This window comes from Macaca mulatta, chromosome 3 (genome assembly GCF_049350105.2).
Source record: "Macaca mulatta isolate MMU2019108-1 chromosome 3, T2T-MMU8v2.0, whole genome shotgun sequence".
Taxonomy (NCBI): Eukaryota; Metazoa; Chordata; class Mammalia; order Primates; family Cercopithecidae; genus Macaca; species Macaca mulatta.
The window spans coordinates 48,448,557-48,466,994 of record NC_133408.1 but is presented as its reverse complement, the minus strand read 5'-3'; the positions used below and the strand labels follow the sequence as shown (position 1 = coordinate 48,466,994).

General features: G+C 52.8%; 1 protein-coding gene and 1 pseudogene across 3 annotated transcripts; both read left to right on the top strand.

Annotated features, from left to right (window-relative positions):
- Window positions 1-413: 413 nt before the first annotated feature.
- Window positions 414-2,332, top strand: LOC106997583 (putative diacylglycerol O-acyltransferase 2-like protein DGAT2L7P; annotated as a pseudogene).
- MOGAT3 (monoacylglycerol O-acyltransferase 3) lies at window positions 1,900-8,937 on the top strand. 3 transcript variants are annotated; one of them, XM_077996537.1, is made up of 8 exons: window positions 2,978-3,107; window positions 3,546-3,683; window positions 3,902-4,009; window positions 4,113-4,183; window positions 5,573-5,777; window positions 6,020-6,194; window positions 8,403-8,605; window positions 8,694-8,937. In XM_077996537.1, exons 1-8 carry the CDS (start codon window positions 3,050-3,052, stop codon window positions 8,846-8,848), a joined length of 1,113 nt encoding a protein of 370 aa, XP_077852663.1. In that variant the 5' UTR covers window positions 2,978-3,049; the 3' UTR covers window positions 8,849-8,937. The 3 variants fall into 3 exon arrangements, with proteins under 3 accessions (XP_077852662.1, XP_077852663.1, XP_077852664.1); XM_077996538.1 differs by lacking the exon at window positions 2,978-3,107 and adding an exon at window positions 3,355-3,443; XM_077996536.1 differs by lacking the exons at window positions 2,978-3,107; window positions 3,902-4,009 and adding an exon at window positions 1,900-1,918.
- Window positions 8,938-18,438: the final 9,501 nt, after the last annotated feature.

Below are 18,438 nucleotides of genomic sequence, written 5' to 3'. Positions count from 1 at the left end.
CCTCCCCCAGGCTCCGGGCCACACCCCTGGTCATCTCTGTTGGTCCCATTGATCATAGCCTTGTGAGCCCAGGTAGTGATTAACCCTTCCTTCCCTGGGAGCATGGGCTCCAGTGTGCAGAGCTGCAAAGGGGGCGGAAAATGGGGGCGGGACCAAGGTCAAGGGTCAGGGCCAGTGTGTTGGGCCAAAAGGAGGTGTGCTTAAGAGATTGGGGGGGCCCCTGTGTGACATTCCTCCAGAATATGGTGGCCTCCTCCAGCCTTCTCCAAAGGGGTCTCCAAGTGTTTGCTGTCCTGCAATGGGTTTTCTCCTTGTTAGGGCTGCATGAGTCCCCAAGGCCTGGGGATCTGGGCAGGGCCCCAGCAGCTGGTGGTCTGTTTTCCTTTACCCCGAGGGAGGAGGGGTAGGGAGGGAGTCTGGGGAGCAGGTGGGATGGAAGGGGGCAGAGGGAAGACTTAGGTTTACACACCTGTACTGTGAGCTCCCCCTGCCCCGTCTTCCAGCCCAGGTACGCCCAGCAGCCTGGCTCCCTGCATTCCTCGGCCGGGCTTGGATGCTGGTGGTCCTCTACCTGGCCTGGCTCTATTGGGATAGAAACACACCCAGGGCTGGAGGCCAAAGATCTGCCTGGGTTCGCAACTGGGCAGTTTGGAGACATTCCCGTGACTACTTTCCCCTCTTGGTGAGGACCTCGGGCAGTGGGGTACTGGGTGCAGTTGGGGCTTCAGAATAGACTCTTGGGACCACCATCTCCCAAAGTGCAATCTCACTGTTGGGGTGGGGTGCGCCCCTCTGCTCCTCAGCTGGTTAAAACTGCAGAGTTGCACCCCTCCTGGAACTACTTCTTTGGCTTCCACCCTCACGGGGTCCTGGTTGTGGGAGCCTTCGCCAACTTCTGCACAGAGCCCACGGGCTTCTCCTGCCTCTTCCCCGAGCTCCGGCCACACCCGCTCATGCTGCCTTGTTGGTTCCATCTCCCTTTCTTCTGGGACTACATCATGTCAGGTGGTGAGAAGAGGGGGACCTTGCTGCTGTCCCACCATCTTCCTCCTGGGAGGCTCTGGGACCCAGTTCTCTCTTCCCCATGCCCTCTCCGCTCTTCTTCCCAAGTCCTAGGCTTTGGCTGGGTGTGGTGGTTCACACCTGTAATCCCAGCACTTTGGGAGGATCACTTAAGGCCAGGAGTTCAAGACCAGCCTGGGCAACACGGTGAAACCCTATCTCCACATGTACAACAAAAAACAAAAACAAAAATTTAGCCAGGTGTGGTAGTACACACCTGTGGTCCCAGCTACTGGGAGGCTTGAGGTGGGAGGATCACTTGAGCCCTGAAGGTCAAGGGTGCAGAGAACCAAGATCAGGCCACTGCACTCCAGCTGGAGCAACAAAGCAAGACTCCATCCCCAAATAAATAAATAAATAAGACCCAGGCTCGAGTCCCCCAACTTCTGCCCTCTCCCCAGGTCTGGTCTCCTCTGACAAGGCCAGCATTGCCTCAGGGGTGGCCAGGTGTCCGTCCTGGCCGTGGGAAGGCCCCTGGAGGCGCTGGTGGCAAAACTCGGAGCACAGAGCTTTCGGATTCGGAATCAGAAGGGATTCGTTAAGTCAGCTCTGGAACTTGGGTGAGGACCCGAGCGTGGCCCGGTGGGGACGCCAGGGATGCCGGGCCGGGGAGGAGGAGAGCGGCGCCACCCGCGGACCCCGGGGCCAGGAGTCAGCCGCGCCCTGCTCCCCCGCGGCCTCCCTGATGCCTGTCTTCTCCAGGGAGAACGAGCTCTTCCAGCAGTTCCCGAACCCGCCGGGCTCGTGTTGCGGAGGGCGAAGGAGGCGCTGCATCCGCTGCTAAGCGTGGCCTTGCCGCTGTTCCTTGGCCGCCGGGGCCTCCAGCTGCCCTTCCGCGCGCCCATCCGCACCGTCGGTGAGCCCCTGCCTCTGTCCCGCGATTCCTGCCCTGTGCCCGCTCCCTCCCCGTCCCGCGTTGGTGCCTCGCCACCCAGACTGGCCTTTGGCCACCGCGCCAGCCCTGAACTCTGTCCCCGCCGATCCCCGCGGGCGGAAGGGAGAGAAGGAGGAAGGGAGGGGAGGGGAGGGGGCGGGCCGGGGATCCCAGCCCCGATCGCGTCCGGTCCCGCCCGCTGTGAGGGCGGCGATTCCAGTGCCCCAGAGCCCCCAGCCCAGCCCGGCCCAGGTGGACTGGCTGCAAGCAAGCTACGTGGAGCAACTCACGCAGTCTTCGAGGCGCACAAGGCGCGCTATGGTGTCCCCGCCGACAGGCACATGGTCCTCCACCTAGGCGCGCCCCACCGCCTGGCCTCGCCTGTCCCCTGGGTGACTGCGGGTGGAGGAGTGAAATTAAAGACTGGCCGCTGGGCGCGGTGGCTCACCCCTGTGATCCCAGCACTTTGGGAGGCTGAGGCACGTGGATCACTTGAGGTCAGGAGTTGGAGACCTGCCTGGCCATCATGGTGAAACCCCATCTCTATTAAACATACAAAAAAAAAAAAAAAAAAAAAAAAGCCGGACATAGTGGCGCGCCTGTAATCCCAGCTACTCAGGAGGCTGAGGCAGGAGAATCGTTTGAACCCAGGAGATGGAGGTTGCAGTGAGCCGAGATCGTGCCACTGCACTCCAACCTGGGTGACGGAGTGAGACTCCATCTCAAAAAAAGGAAGAAGGAGGAGGAGGAGGAGGAGGAGGAGAAGAAGAGGAAGAAGAAGAAGAAGAAGAGGAGGAGGAGGAGGAGGAGGACGATGAGGAGGAGGAGGAAGAAGAAGAAGAAGGAGGAGGAGAAGGAGGAGAAGAAAAAGAGGAGGAGGAGGAGGAGGAAGAAGAAGAAGGAGAAGGAGGAGAAGGAGGAGAAGAAAAAGAGGAGGAGAAGGAGGAAGAAGAAGAAGAAGGAGGAGGAGGAAGAAGAAGAAGAAGGAGGAGAAGGAGAAGAAGAAGAGGAGGAGGAGGAGGACGATGAGGAGGAGGAGGAAGAAGAAGAAGAAGAAGGAGGAGGAGGAGAAGGAGGAGAAGGAGGAGGAGGAGGAAGAAGAAGAAGAATTAAATGTGGGAAACAGACCTGCAGCCTATGTGTGTGTATTTGCACAGCAGGGGAGGTCCAGGTAGGGGTAATTCCTGGAGATGTGGACCAGGCCCTGCCCCCCAACTAGAGGTCAAATAGTCTCAGCAGGGCTCATGGCCCCTGCCAGAGCCTGGGACCCAATGGCTGGGCTAGCCAGATCACTCTTGTCCACTCCAACATCAATTCCTGGGACACTCAGGTGTCACCTCTCCCTTGCACACCCTTTACACCTCCCAGCCCCACCCAGCAGCCAGCCCAGGCTGGTAACTGACAGGAAGTTCAAAGATCAGGCTGAGAAAAAACCCAGTGACATCTGGGGCTCTGAATCCAAAGGTCTCCCCACTCACACACCTGGGGACACACGCTACTCCGGGAGGTGATTTGCGACTTAGCCAGGCCCCCAAGGTTGGGCTGCTGTACGGAGAAAGTCTGCCCAGGTCCACATCCGAGCCTTCATCGTTTGTCCTCCGGGTTCTAGGGTCCTGCTGGAAGAGGGGAGCTTCTACAATGGGAGTTGCCACAGCCCCGCCGCCCCCCACCACCTCCAAAACCCTACAGAAGCAGTATCTAGAAGCAGTGGGCGCCTACCAATATGTGCTCACTTTCCTCTTCATGGGTGAGAGCAGGGGAGGCATGGGTGCCTGGGGTCTGCCAGGGGAGTAGGCCTTGGAGGGAGAGTGGCTGGGCTGCTGGCTTGCATGCCTAAGGACAGTGAGCAGGTGACTGGTCTGGGAGAGGGCCTGGTTGATCTGAAGGGGAGGAAGGGAAGGGAGCAGCTGGAGGGAATGATGGAGTTTCAGAAGTGAACTCTTTTCTTCCTCATCCTTCACCCAGGCCCTTTCTTCTCCCTTCTTGTCTTTGTTCTCCTCTTCACATCACTCTGGACCTTCTCTGTTGTTTACTTGGTGTGGCTCTACGTGGACTGGGACACACCCAACCAAGGTGAGCTCCGGATGGGGGCCCAGGTAGCCAGAGATGGTGGGGACATGGGGGTTAAGGGGAGGTGGCTCCAGGGGTTCTTCCACCAGTATCTCATTGTCTGCAGGTGGAAGGCGTTCGGAGTGGATAAGGAACCAGGCAATTTGGAGACAACTAAGGGACTATTATCCTGTCAAGGTGATGGGTCACTCTGAAGAAACTGCTTCCTCCCTCTCCCCATCTCCCACACCTAGTAGCCCTTCCCTGTGCTGGGGCCAGAGCTCCTTGCTGCCTAAACTCAGGCAGGGGACAGGGAATGGATGGTGGGGTTTTTTTTGTTTTTTTTGTTTTTCTGTTTTTTTTTTTGAGACAGAGTCTCGCTCTGTCACCCAGGCTGGAGTCCAGTGGCGCGATGTCGGCTCACTGCAAGCTCCGCCTCCCGGGTTCATGCCATTCTCCTGCCTCAACCTCCCGAGTAGCTGGGACTACAGGCGCCCACCACCATGCCCGGCTAATTTTTTTGCATTTTTAATAGAGATGGGGTTTCACCATGGTAGCCAGGATGGTCTCGATCTCCTGACCTCGTGATCCGCCTGCCTTGGCCTCCCAAAGTGCTGGGATTACAGGCATAAGCCACCACACCCAGCCTTGTTTTAAGACCGAGTCTCCTTCTGTCACGGAGGCTGGAGGATAGTGGTACAATCTCAGCTCACTGCAACCTCCACCTCCTGGGTTCAAGCTATTCTCATGCCTCAGCCTCCCTAGTAGCTGGGATTATAGGCGCCCGCCACCATGCCTGGCTAATTTTTGTAGTTTTAGTAGAGACAGGTTTCAACATGTTGGCCAGGCTGGTCTCAAACTACTGGCCTCAAGTGATCCAGCTGCCTCGGCCTCCCAAAGTGCTGGGATTACAGCCATGAGCCACCGCGCCCGACTTGGGAGTAGATGATGTTCAAGAGTGGGCCCTTGGTGGGGCACCATGGCTCATACCTATAATCCCAGCACTTTGGGAGGCCGAGGTGGGAGGATCGCTTGAGCCCAGGAGTTAGAGGCTGCAGTGAGCCATGACTGCACCACTGTACTCCAGCCTGAGCAACAGAGTGAGACCCTGTCCCTAAAAAAATAAAATAAAAAATAAAAAGAGGCTGGGTGCGGTGGCTCAAGCCTATAATCCCAGCACTTTGGGAGGCCAAGGTGGGCAGATCACAAGGTCAGGAGTTCAAGACCAACCTGGCCAACATGGTGAAACTGCGTCTCTACTAAAAATACAAATACAAAAATTAGCTGGGCATGGTGGCACGTGCCTGCAATCCCAGCTACTAGGGAGGCTGAGGCAGGAGAATAGCTTGAACCTGGACGGAGAGGCGGAGGTTGCAGTGAGCCGAAATCGCGCCACTGCACCTCAGCCTAGGCTACAGAGTGAGACTCCGTCTCAAAAACAAACAAACAAACAAACAGAAAACAAACCTGGGCCCTTGACCGTATCTGAAGAACCTTTAACTGGGAACTCTGTTGGGGTGGAGGGCCCCTCTTTTCAACCAGTGTCTTGCCTTCCATCCTCCATTCATCCTGCTTAACACCCGGAAGCTGGTGAAAACGGCAGAGCTGCCCCCGGATCAGAACTACGTGCTAGGCGCCCACCCTCATGGGATCATGTGTACAGGCTTCCTCTGTAATTTCTCCACCGAGAGCAATGGCTTCTCCCAGCTCTTCCCAGGGCTCCGGCCCCGGTTAGCCGTGCTGGCTGGCCTCTTCTACCTCCCGGTCTATCGCGACTACATCATGTCTTTTGGTGAGCCCAATGGGAGGAGGCGACTCCTAACCAGATGTTCCCCAGCCCACCTGGGATCCCCCCCCATAATAAGTCCCCCACCCAGGACAGGGGCCAGCCTGAGCATTGGCCAGACTTGCAGTGAGAATTTGGGTAGGTTCCCTGCCTTGGAGATGGGGATGGCTTTAAACTGAAGGCTGGGTGAGGGGCGGGGGTGCAGTGGAGGCAGATGAGGACTACTTTCCACCTCCTCCTGCCCACAGGACTCTGTCCCGTAAGCCGCCAGAGCCTGGACTTCATCCTGTCCCAGCCCCAGCTCGGGCAGGCGGTGGTCATCATGGTGGGGGGTGCGCACGAGGCCCTGTATTCAGTCCCCGGGGAGCACTGCCTCACGCTCCAGAAGCGCAAAGGCTTCGTGCGCCTGGCGCTGAGGCACGGGTGAGTGCGCGGGCAGGCACTACCTGTCAGTTCTCTGCTGGTTTATGCCCTCTCTCAGTCCCCAGACATCTAGGTCCTTGCAGGGGGCATCTGGGTCCCCAGAGACCAGCGCCGTGCCCTGCACCGAGGCCCACGTGGGCTCTCCAGGGCATGACTCGGTGCCAAACATGGGGCCGGCTTACCCCAGCCTCCCTTCCACCTCCGTGGAGACAAAACCATAATGCAAATAGCAGGGCCCTCGGGCTCAGAAGCCCTGTCTTCCCTCTCTGACCCCATCTCAAAAGCAAAACCTTGTGCTTGTTTCTCTTTTTGTTATTGTTGTTGAGACAGAGTCTGGCTCTGTGGCCCAGGCTCGAGTGCAATGGCGTGGTCTCGGCTCACTGCAACCTCCGCCTCCCCGGTTCAAGTGATTCTCCTGTCCCAGCCTCCAGAGTAGCTGGGACTACAGGCGCCCACCACCACACCGAGCTAATTTTTATATTTTTAGTAGAGACGGGGTTTCACCATTTTGGCCAGGCTGGTCTCAAACTCCTGACCCCAAGTGATCCGCCCACCTCAGCCTCCCAAAGTGCTGGGATTACAGGTGTGGTTAGTCACAAAACCCACAGTGCTGGGATTATAGGCGTGAGCCACCATGCCCAGCCAGACTTGTTTCTTTACTTGTGAAGAGGGCTGATACCTACCTTGCCACAATGTTGTTATTGCAAAGACTGAGAGAAAATGACTATGAGAAGGCCCACTACACAATTCAAGAAGAGTGAGTCCTGGCTGGGTGTGGTGGTTCACACCTGCAATCCCAGTGCTTTGGGAGGCCAAGGCAGGAAGATCTCTTGAAGCCAGGAGTTCAAGACCAGCCTGGGCAATATAGGGAGACCTCATTCTCTACAAAAATATATTTTAAAAAAATTAGCCAGGTGTGGTAGTGCTCGCCTGAAGTTTCAGCTACTTGGGAGGCTGACGTGGGAGGATGACTTGAGCCAAGGAGGTTGAAGCTGCAGCGAGCTATGATTGTACCACTGCCCTCCAGCCTGGGCAAGAGAGCAAGGCCTTGTCTCTTTTTTAAAAATTTAATTTATGTATTTATTTTAAATTTTCTAATTTTTAATTTTTTTAATTTTTGGAGATGGAGTCTTGCTCTGTTATCCAGGCTTGAGTGCAGTGATGCGATCTTGGCTCACTGCAACCTCTACCTCCTGAGTTCAAGCAGTTCTCCTGTCTCAGCCTCCTAAGTACCTGGGATTACAGGTGCACATCACCACATCGGTTAATTTTTGTATTTTTAGTAGAGATGGGGTTTCACCATATTGGTCAGGGTGGTCTTGAACTCCTGACCTCAGGTGATACACCCACCTGGGCCTCCCAAAGTGTTGTGATTACAGGCGTGAGCCACCGCGTATAGCTATTTATTTTTTGAGAGTCTCACTCTGTCACCCAGACTGAAGTGCAGTGGTGCGATCTTGGCTCACTGCAACCTCTGCCTTCCAGGTTCAAGCAATCATTATTATTATTATTTTTTTTTTTTTTTGAGACGGAGTCTCGCTGTGTCTCCCAGACTGGAGTGCAGTGGCACGATCTCGGCTCACTGCAAGCTCCACCTCCCAGGTTCACGCCATTCTCCTGCCTCAGCCTCCCGAGTAGCTGGGACTACAGGTGCCTGCCACCACACCCGGCTAATTTTTTGTATTTTTAGTAGAGACGGAGTTTCACCGTGTTAGCCAGGATGGTCTTGATCTCCTGACCTTGTGATCCACCCGCCTCGGCCTCCCAAAGTGCTGGGATTACAGGCGTGAGCCACCGTACCCAGCGTCAAGCAATTATTATACCTCAGCCTCTGTAGTAGCTGGAATTACAGGTACGCACCTCCACACCTGGCTAATTTTTATATTTTCGCAGAGACGGGGGTTTCACCATGTTGGCCAGGCTGGTCTCCAACTCCTGACCTCAAATGAGCCTCCCCTCAACCTCCCAAAGTGCTGGGATTACAGGTGTGGTTAGTCACAAAACCCTCTCTCTAAAACAAAGAAAAAGAACAAGAAAGAAACGTGAGTCCTGCCTTCTAGATCTTTCTTTGTAGCCATAGTCATATGCTTTGAATGGCCCTGGAAAGTAGCATCTGGACGTAGTGGGAGGGACTTGCAGCCTCTGGGGGTGCCCATCTGGGAGCAGTCCAGCAGCCTGAGCCCCCTCTTCTCTCTTGCTCATTCCCAGGGCGTCCCTGGTGCCCGTGTACTCCTTTGGGGAGAATGACATCTTTAGACTTAAGGCTTTTGCCACAGGCTCCTGGCAGCATTGGTGCCAGCTCACCTTCAAGAAGCTCATGGGCTTCTCTCCTTGCATCTTCTGGGGTCGCGGCCTCTTCTCAGCTACCTCCTGGGGCCTGCTGCCCTTTGCTGCGCCCATCACCACTGTGGGTGAGTGCCCACCTCCAGGGGGACAGCCACCAGCCGCTGAGTGGGCATCAGGGACCCCTCACCCACCTATGTCTCCCTCTCCCTGCAGTGGGCCGCCCCATCCCGGTCCCCCAGCGCCTCCGCCCCACTGAGGAGGAAGTCAATCACTATCATGCCCTCTACATGAAGGCCCTGGAGCAGCTCTTTGAGGAGCACAAGGAAAGCTGTGGGGTCCCCGCTTCCACCTGCCTCACCTTCATCTAGGCCTTATGCTGAGCCCCTGAGCCTAAGGCACTGAGACCTCCATCCACTGTGGACTCCATGCCTCCAATAAAAGGTAGTTCTGGGCCCAGCGCAGTGCCTCATGCCTATAATCCCAGTACTTTGGGAGGCCGAGGTGGGAAGAACGCTTGAGCCCAGGAGTTGAAGACCAGCCTGGGCAACATAGTGAGACTTCATTTCTACAAAAATTAAAAAATAATATTGCTAATTAGCCGGGCATGATGGCATGTGCCTGTGATCCCAGCTACTCGGGAGGCTGAGGCAGACCTGCTTGAACCCAGGAGGTGGAGGTTACAGTGAGCTGAGATCGCACCACTGTACTCCAGCCTGGGCAACACAGCAAGACTCAATCTCGAAAAAAAAAAAAAAAGTTGTTAAAGCTATAGTAGGCTGGGTGTGGTGGCTCATGCCCGTAATCTCAACACTTTGGGAAGCTGAGACAGGTGGATCACCTGAGGTCAGGAGTGCAAGACCAGCCTGGCCAACATGGCAAAACCCCCTCTTTACTAAAAATACAAAAAGTAGCCGGGCATGGTGGCTCATGCCTATAATCCCAGCTACTCGGGAGGCTGAGGCAGGAGAATCGCTTGAAACCAGGAAGCAGAGGTTGCAGTGAGCTGAAATCGCACCACTGCACTCCAGTCTGGGCAACAGAGCGAGATTCCATCTCAAAAAAAAAAAAAAAAGTTGTTAAATCTATAATCGTTCTGGAAGTGAAAATGGCCAGGCATGACTCACCCCCATCCTGATGTGCTGCAAAGCCGCTGCCTTAGGTCGGGTATCAGGACCCTGACCTGTCCTCCCAGTGAGAGTTCAGTCTGTGGCATGACCTTGGACAAGCCTCTTCCTTTTGCCTGTTTACTTCTTTGTCCTTAAATAAAGGCATCTGCTTAGCAAAGAGCTGTTGCGCATTGAGGTGGAGTTAGGAGGGAGGATCTGTGGAGGGGCAGGCTTTGAAGAGTGAACAGGATTTAGGTGGAGGTGAAGTTAGGGTAGATGGTGGAATTCCAAGAGCTAAAGGTAAGAGCAGTGAAGGACACTTAACAGGACGGGGAAATGGTACCATCGCCAGTGAAGGAAAGATAGAGTTAAGAACACAGCTTACGGCCAGGCGCCGTGGCTCATGCCTGTAATCTCAGCACTTTGGGAGGCCGAAGCAGGTGGATCATGAGGTCAAGAGATCAAGACCATGCTGGACAACATGGTGAAACCCTGTCTCTACTAAAAATACAAAAATTAGCTGGGCGTGGTGGTGCTCTCCTGTAGTCTCAGCTACTCAGGAGGCTGAGGCAGGAGAATCACTTGAACCCTGGTGACAGAAGTTGCAGTGAGCCAAGATCATGCCACTGCACTCTAGCCTAGCCAATAGAGTGAGACTCTGGGAAAAAAAAAAAAAAAAAAGGCCGTGCGCGGTGGCTCAAGCCTGTAATCCCAGCACTTTGGGAGGCCGAGACGGGTGGATCACGAGGTCAGGAGATCGAGACCATCCTGGCTAACATGGTGAAACCCCATCTCTACTAAAAAAAAAAAACCAAAAAACTAGCCGGGCGAGGTGGCGCGCACCTGTAGTCCCAGCTACTCGGGAGGCTGAGGCAGGAGAATGGCGTAAACCCAGGAGGCGGAGCTTGCAGTGAGCTGAGATCCGGCCACTGCACTCCAGCCTGGGTGACAGCGGGAGACTCCGTCTCCAAAAAAAAAAAAAAAAAAGACAGCATTCTTTTTTCTCTTTCTTTCTTTTTTGCTCAGTATTTGAGTTTAGCATTTGGCTCAAAATTACAGATGTTTATGAAGATTAAATGAAGATTAAATCTTAATTAAGATCTAAGGATTTAGAACAAAGACTGGCACAAAATAGGAGCCAGTCAGCATTTGTATCATCATCCTCACCACTATCATCCTTATAGGCACGGTACTGGTAAAGTGAAGGGGTGAGACTAAATGGTCTAAGAGCCCTGGTGTGGCCAGACATGGTGGCTCACGCCTGTAATTCCAGCATGTTGGGAGGCTGAGGTGGGAGAATCACTTGAGCTCAGGAGTTTGAGACCAGCTTCAGCAACACAGTGAAACCCCATGTCTACGAAAAATACTAGAAATTAGGGCCAGGTGCGGTGGCTTATGCCTGTAATCCCAGCACTTTGGGAGGCCAAGGCGAGAGGATCAACTGAGGTCGGGAGTTCCACACCAGCCTGACTAACATGGAGAAACTCAGTTTCTACTAAAAATACAAAATTAGCTGGGCGTGGTGGCACATGCCTGTAGACCCAGCTACTCAGGAGGCTAAGGCGGGAGAATTGCTTGAACCCAGGAGGCGGAGGTTGTGATGAGCCGAGATCACACCATTGCATTCCAGCCTGGGCAGCAAGAGCGAAACTCCGGCTAAAAAAAAAAAAAGGAAGAAAGAAAGAAAGAAGAAAAATACTAGAAATTAGCCAGATGTGGTGGCTTATGATTGTCATCCCAGCTACTTGGGAGGCAGAGATGGGAGACTCTCTTGAGCCTAGGAGGTCAAGGCTGCAGTGAGCTGAGATCATACCACTGTACTCCAGCCTGGGTAACAAAGCGAGACCCGTCTCAAACAAACAAACAAAAAGAGCCCTGGGGTGGTCACAGTATCCGCCAACTTTGGTCAATCCTATTTGCTGGCTGGCTTTGTGTATTCAGGACTTCATCAAGAATAACTCATTGGAATGTAATTGGAATGTCCTGTATTTGCTTCTACCATCCTGTAAAATTTATTTGTGGGAAGAATTTTCCCTTTATTGGATGAAAATCTGGGCAGTCCCATGACTTCCCTGGGTCATTCTCAGATAATAAGTTCTACATTCATTTTAAGTTGGAGCATAGAAATGTTTCGTTCAGGCCAGGCACGGTGGCTCATGCCTGTAAGCCCAGCACTTGAGGAGGCCGAGGCAGGAGGATCACCGGAGACCAGGAGTTCAAGACCAGCCTGGCCAACATAGTGAAACCCTGTCTCTACCAAAAATACAAAAATTAGCTGGGCATAGTGGTGGGTGTCTCTAATCCCAGCTACTCTGGAGGCTGCGGCAGGAGAATCGCTTCAACCCAGAGGCGGAGGTTGCAGTGAGCCAAGATAGCACCATTGCACTCCAGCCTGGGCGACAGAGTGAGACTCTGTCAAAAAATAAAAATAAATCAGCTCTGGGTTTGAGTAACCTCAGCCTGGATACCCCTGGAGTACAGGCAGGCCTCGACGTGGCCACTTGTTCTTCCCTCTTTCCTGCTGTGGGAGCATTCAACCAGTCACAATCCGGCCAATAGATTTCTCTAGTGGGCACATTTTCCAGACACTGGGGATGGGCTGGGTGTGGTAGTACTCATCTGTCATCCCAGAGTTTGAGATGCCAAGGTGGGAGGATCGCTTGAGGCCAGGAGTTACAGGCTGAGCCAAGACTGCACCACAGCACTCCAGCCTGGACAACAGAGCACAATCCTGTCTTTTAAAAAAGGGGAAGAAGCAGCAGCGTTGGCGGCGTTATGAGCTCAGCCTGTCGCTTTCTTTCGGGGCTATTCTCTCCTGCCATCCTCCATGTGGCCACCAGAGGGCGGTCTCTACACAGAAGGCAAATCTGTCCCTCTTCCTTGAAGTCCTTGGGAACGGCTAGCCAGCCTCTGCCTATAGGCTGGGTCCAAGGTGCGGCCCCACCCGGGGCAGACGACCCAGAACTGCTTGTTCTTGCAAACCAGGCTGTGTTTCAGCCCTGGGCGTTACTCAGGCTGTCTCCTCCCACCTGAGGGACCCAGCCCCTCTTATCTGGAAGGGGACTTTCAAGACTCAGTTTCGGTTCCATTTCCAAGACACCTTCCCCAACCTGCCAACCTGCCGGGCTGGTCCAGGGCCCTCCTCGCCATCCGCATAGCTCTGCTTAAAGATCTATCACGGGCCGGACGCGGTGGCTCAAGCCTGTAATCCCAGCACTTTGGGAGGCCGAGACGGGCAGATCATGAGGTCAGGAGAAGGAGACCATCCTGGCTAACACGGTGAAACCCCGTCTCTACTAAAAAATACAAAAAACTAGCCGGGCAAGGTGGCGGGCGTCTGTAGTCCCAGCTACTCGGGAGGCTGAGGCAGGAGAATGGCGTAAACCCAGGAGGTGGAGCTTGCAGTGAGCTGAGATCTGGCCACTGCACTCCAGCCTGGTCGACAGAGCGAGACTCCGTCTCAAAAAAAAAAAAAAAAAAAAAAAGATCTACCATGACCTTCTCCAGGCTGGCCAACATGGCGAAAACCCATCTATACTAAAAATACAAAAATTAGCTGGGCATGGTGACAGGTGCCCGTGATCCCAGCGACTTGGGAGGCTGAGGCAGGAGAACCACTTGAACCCAGGAGGCGAAGGTTGCAGTGAGCAGAGATTGTGCCACTGCACTCCAGCCTGGATGACAGGGTGAGACTCCATTTCAAAAAAAAAAAAAAAAAACTATCACGTCTTTCTGTGCTTTTTGGTTGTTTGTTTTGCTATTTTGTTTTTTTGACACAGGGTCTAGCTCTGTCACCCAGGCTGGAGTGCAGTGGTTCTACCATTTTGCTCGGGCTGGTCTTGAATTCCTGGGCTGGAGCAATCCTCCTGCCTTGGCCTCGCAAAGTGCTGGGATTACAGGTGTGAGCCACCGCACCTGGCCCTCTGTGTTGCTTTAAAACAGCAATTTATCAAAAAATTAAATAACTTGAACATCAGTAAGAAAGGCAACTTCAGGCTGGGCGTGGTGGCTCACGCCTGTAACCCCAACACTTTGTGAGGCCAAGGTGGGTGGATCATGAGGTCAAGAGATCGACACCATCCTGGCCAACATGGTGAAACCCCGTCTCTACTGAAAATAGAAAAATTAGCTGGGTGTGGTGGTGTGCGCCTGTAGTCTCAGCTACTCGGAAGGCTGACGCAGGAGAATCACTTAAACCTAGGAGGCGGAGGTTGCAGTGAGCCGAGATTGTGCCATTGCACTCCAGCCTGGCGACAGAACAAGATTCCATCTGAAAAAAAAAAAAGAAGAAAGGCAACCGCATTGGATTGAGACATATTAAACATGCTTCAATCCATGGGTTCTTTTTTTTTTTTGAGACGGACTCTGGCTCTGTTGCCCAGGCTGGAGTGCAGTGGCACAATGTCGGCTCACTGCAACCTCCACCTCCTAGGTTCAAGCAATTCTCCTGCCTCAGCCTCCCAAGTAGCTGGGACTACAGGGATGTGCCACCACACCCAGATAATTTTTTTTTTTTTTTTTTTTTTTTTTGTGGAGACGGGGTTTCACCATGTTGGCCAGGCTGGTCTCGAATTCCTGGCCTCAAGTGATCCACCTGCCTTGGCCTCCCAAAGTGCTGGGATTACAAAAGTGAGCTACCGTGCCCGGCCAACAAGAGCAAAGAGGCTGACCAACATGGCAAAATCCCATCTCTACTAAAAATACAAAATTAGCTGGGTGTGGCGGCGCCTGCCTGTAATGCCAGCTACTTGAGAGGCTGAGGCAGGAGAATCACTTGAACCCGAGAGGTGGAAGTTGCAGTGAGCCGAGATCGCGCCATTGCACTCCAGCCTGGACAAGAGCGAAACTCCGTCTCAAAAAATCTCTCTCTCTCTCTCTCTCAAAGTTTTGGAATCTGGGACGTCCAAGATCAAAGCACCAGCTGAAATGGCGTCTGGAGAGGGTTCACTTCATCACAGGTGTCATCTTCTCGCCCTAACCTCACACGGAGAAGGGAGGAGGGTCTCTCTCAGGTCTCTTTTGTAAGGGCACTGTGCTATTATCTATATATCCATTTATAGATCCTATATATGGGTCCGAGGTTCTCGGCTCATAACTCCCAAAGCCCTTGTTATTTCCTAAGTAACTAAAACAATCAGCCCTTCTCTTGTTAGAGTAGTTGGCCTATGTCCTCAATTCCCGAAGCAACTTGGGAACAGCCTCAGAGCGATAAAAGTGAAAGACGGTCTTTTGTTAGAACGGGGGCACTTTTGACCTCAGAAGCAGGCTTCAGAAAACACAATCTTTCTGTCTCTGACCTCCTCCTGGCCTCTTCTCTCCTGCTCCTTTTTCTCACCTAGGCAGGCCATAGAAACTAAAAATATACTGGAATCTTCCCCCGCCGTTCTGTCTGAAGCTGGTTATTAAGAGATGCTCTGACCTACCTTGTCCGCTTATGGGTTATGAGACCCTCATTTCAGAAGGGGTCTTGCCCTGGAGGAAGGAGCACTACACAGAGAGAGGCCGAGGAGAATCTGAACAGACAGGCCTGGCTGGGTTTTCCCACTCGGTCTGTTAGTATTAGGTCGTACCCCTTTTGTCCAATCACATTTCTTTCTTTCTTTCTTTTTTTTTTTTTGAGACAGAGTTTTGTTCTTGTGTTGCCCAGGCTGGAGTGCAATGGCGTGATCTCAGCTCACTGCCACCTCCGCCTCGCAGGTTCAAGCAATTCTTCTGCCTCAGCCTCCCGAGTAGCTGGGATTACAGGCATGTGCCACCACACCCGGCTAATTTTGTATTTTTAGTAGAGACGGGGTTTCGCCATGTTGGTCAGGCTGGTCTTGAACTCCCGACCTCTAGTGATCCGCCCACCTCGGCCTCCCAAAGTGCTGGGATTACAGGTGTGAGCCACCGCGCCCGGCTTTCAATCACATTTCCACACAGGTGTCAATCATGCCTATTCAAGGAAACCCCTGTAAAAGGCCCCAGAGAACTGGGTTTGGTGAGCTTCTGGATCGGTGAAAATGTGGAGGTTCTCAGAGGGTGGTGCACTCTGGGAGGACATGGAGTTCCAAACCCCACTCCCCGTTCCTCACCTTAGGCGCATCTTCAACTGTATAGTTTTGTTTTCTTTTTTCTGAGACAGGGTCTCACTCTGTCACCCAGGCTGAAATGCAGCCTCCGCTTCCTGGGTTCAAGTAATCCTCCTGCCTCAGCCTCCCAAGTAGCTGGGGTTACAGGCATGTGCCACCACACCTGGTTAATTTTTATATTTTTAATAGAGAGGGGGTTTGGCCATGTTGGCCAGGCTGGTCTTGAACTCCTGGCCTCAAGTGATCTTCCTGCCTTGGTCTCCCAAAGGGCTGGGATTACAGGCATGATCCCAGCTCTGTTTTTGTTTGTTTGTTTTTGTTTTTGAGACAGGCTCTCACTCTGTCACTCAGGCTGGAGTGCAGTGGCACCATCACAGCTCACTGCAACCTCCACCTCCCTGGCCCAAGCAATCCCCCTGCTTCAGCCTCTCAAGTAGCTGGGACTGTAGGCTTGCACCAGCATGCCTGGCTAATTTTTTTTGTATTTTTTGTACAGACAGGGTTTCATCATGTTGCATAAGCTGGTCTCGAACTCCTGAGCCCAAGTAATCCTTTCTCTTTGGCCTCCCAAAGTGCTAGGCTTACAGACTGGAGCCACTGCCTCCAGCCAATCTGTATCCTTTGTTTTTGTTTGTTTGTTTGTTTTATTTTTAGAGATGGGGTCTTGCTGTGTTGCCCAGGCTTGTCTCTAACTCCTGGCCTCAAGCAATCCTCCCACCTCAGCCTCCCAAAGTGCTGAGATTACAAGCATGAGTTACCACACCTGGCACATCTGTATCCTTTGTAATATCCTTTATAATAAACAGGTGAATATAAGTGAGTGATTCCTTGAGTTCTGTGAGCCACTCTAGCAAATTAATTGAACCCAAAAGGGGGTCATGGGACCCCCAGTATATAGCCAGTCAGTCAGAAGAGCAGGTAGAATGACCTGAGGCTTGTGAGTGGCATTGGTAGTAGGGGACAGTCTTGTGGGACTGAGCCTCCACCTGTGGGATCTGTCACTACACCAGGTAGTGTCCAGATTGGACTGGGTTGAGACACCAGGCTGCAGAACTGATTGCTTACTTGGTGTGTGGGGAAAAAAACCCCACACATTTGGCCACAGGAGTCTCTTTTTTAAATTTTCCTTTCCTTCCTTTTTCTTTTCTTCCCTTCTTCCCTGCCCCTGCCTTCCCCTCCCTCTCTTTCTCTCCTTCTTTCTTTTCTTTTTTCCTTTCTCTCTTCACTGAATCTTGATCTGTCACCCAGGTTGGAGTGCAATGGTGGGATCTTGGCTCACTGTAACCTCCGCCTGCCGAGTTCAAGCAATTCTCCTGTCTCAATTTCCCAAGTACCTGGGATTACAGGTGTATGCCACCACGGCTGGCTAATTTTTTTTTTTTTTTTTTTTTTTGAGACAGAGTCTTGCTCTGTCGCCCAGGCTGGGGTGCAGTGGCCGGATCTCAGCTCACTGCAAGCTCCGCCTCCCGGGTTTAGACCATTCTCCTGCCTCAGCCTCCCGAGTAGCTGGGACTACAGGCGCCCGCCACCTCGCCCGGCTAGTTTTTTGTATTTTTTAGTAGAGACGGGGTTTCACCGTGTTAGCCAGGATGGTCTCGATCTCCTGACCTCGTGATCCGCCCGTCTCAGCCTCCCAAAGTGCTGGGATTACAGGCTTGAGCCACCGCGCCCAGCCTTTTTTTTTTTTTTTTTTTTTTTTTTTTTGAGATGGAATCTCACTCTGTTACCCAGGCTGGAGTGCAATGGCCCGATCTTGGCTCACTGCAATCTCCGCCTCCCGGGTTCAAGTGATTCTCCTGCCTCAGCCTCCTGAGTAGCTGGGATTACAGGCATGCACCACCATGCCTGGCTAATTTTTGTATTTTTAGTAGAGACAGGGTTTTACCATGTTGGCCAGGATGGTTTCGAACTCCTGACCTCATGATCAGCCCGCCTTGGCCTCCCAAAGTGGTGGGATTACAGGCATGAGCCACTGCTCCCGGCCCAGCTAATTTTTAAAATTTTAGTAGAGATGAGTTTTCACCCTGTTGGCCAGGCTGGTCTCGAACTCCTGATCTCAAGCAATCCACCTGCCTCGGCCTCCCAAAGTGCTGGGATTACAGGTGTGAGCCACCGTGCCCAGCCTAATTTTCTTTTAATCTGTAGGTTTCCTCTCCATCTCTCTCTGTCTCTTCTTCCAACTTATTTGTGGAAGAAATGAGATTGTCCTGTACATTTTCACTGCAACCTCCACCTCCCAGGTTCAAGGTATTCTCCTGCCTCAGTCTCCCAAGTAGCTGGGATTACAGGTGTGCCTCACCATGCCCAGCTAATTTTTGTATTTTTAGTAGAGACAGGGTTTCACCATGTTGGCCAGGCTAGTCTGGAGTGATCCACCCGCCTCAGCATCCCAAAGTGCTGGGATTACAGACATGAGCCACCACACCTGGCTAAAATTATATATATTTATCATATACAAAGTGATGCTTTGAAATATGTATTCTTTCTGATTTTGTGTATGTTAAATATTCTCCAGATAAAAAAGTGGGTTTTTTTGTTTGTTTGTTTTTGTTTTGTTTTTTTTAGATAGAATGTCACTCTGTCACCCAGGCTGCAGTGTGCAGTGGCATGATCAGGGCTCACTGCAGCCTTGACTTTTTGGGCTCAAGAGATCCTCCTACAACATCCTCCTGAGTAACTGGGACTGCAGGTGTGCACCACCGCACCCGGCTAATTTTTAAAATTTTTTGTAGTGACAGAGTCTTGCTATGTTGCCCAGGCTGGTCTAGCCTAGGCCAGGCA

Bases quoted from the DNA above. Each gene is read 5' to 3' on its own strand.
- MOGAT3 (XM_077996537.1), top strand. From the start codon at position 3,050: ATGTGGGAAACAGACCTGCAGCCTATGTGTGTGTATTTGCACAGCAGG. The intron at 5,778-6,019 runs GTGAGCCCAATG...TCCTGCCCACAG, and splicing joins CGACTACATCATGTCTTTTG to GACTCTGTCCCGTAAGCCGC. The intron at 6,195-8,402 runs GTGAGTGCGCGG...GCTCATTCCCAG, and splicing joins CGCCTGGCGCTGAGGCACGG to GGCGTCCCTGGTGCCCGTGT.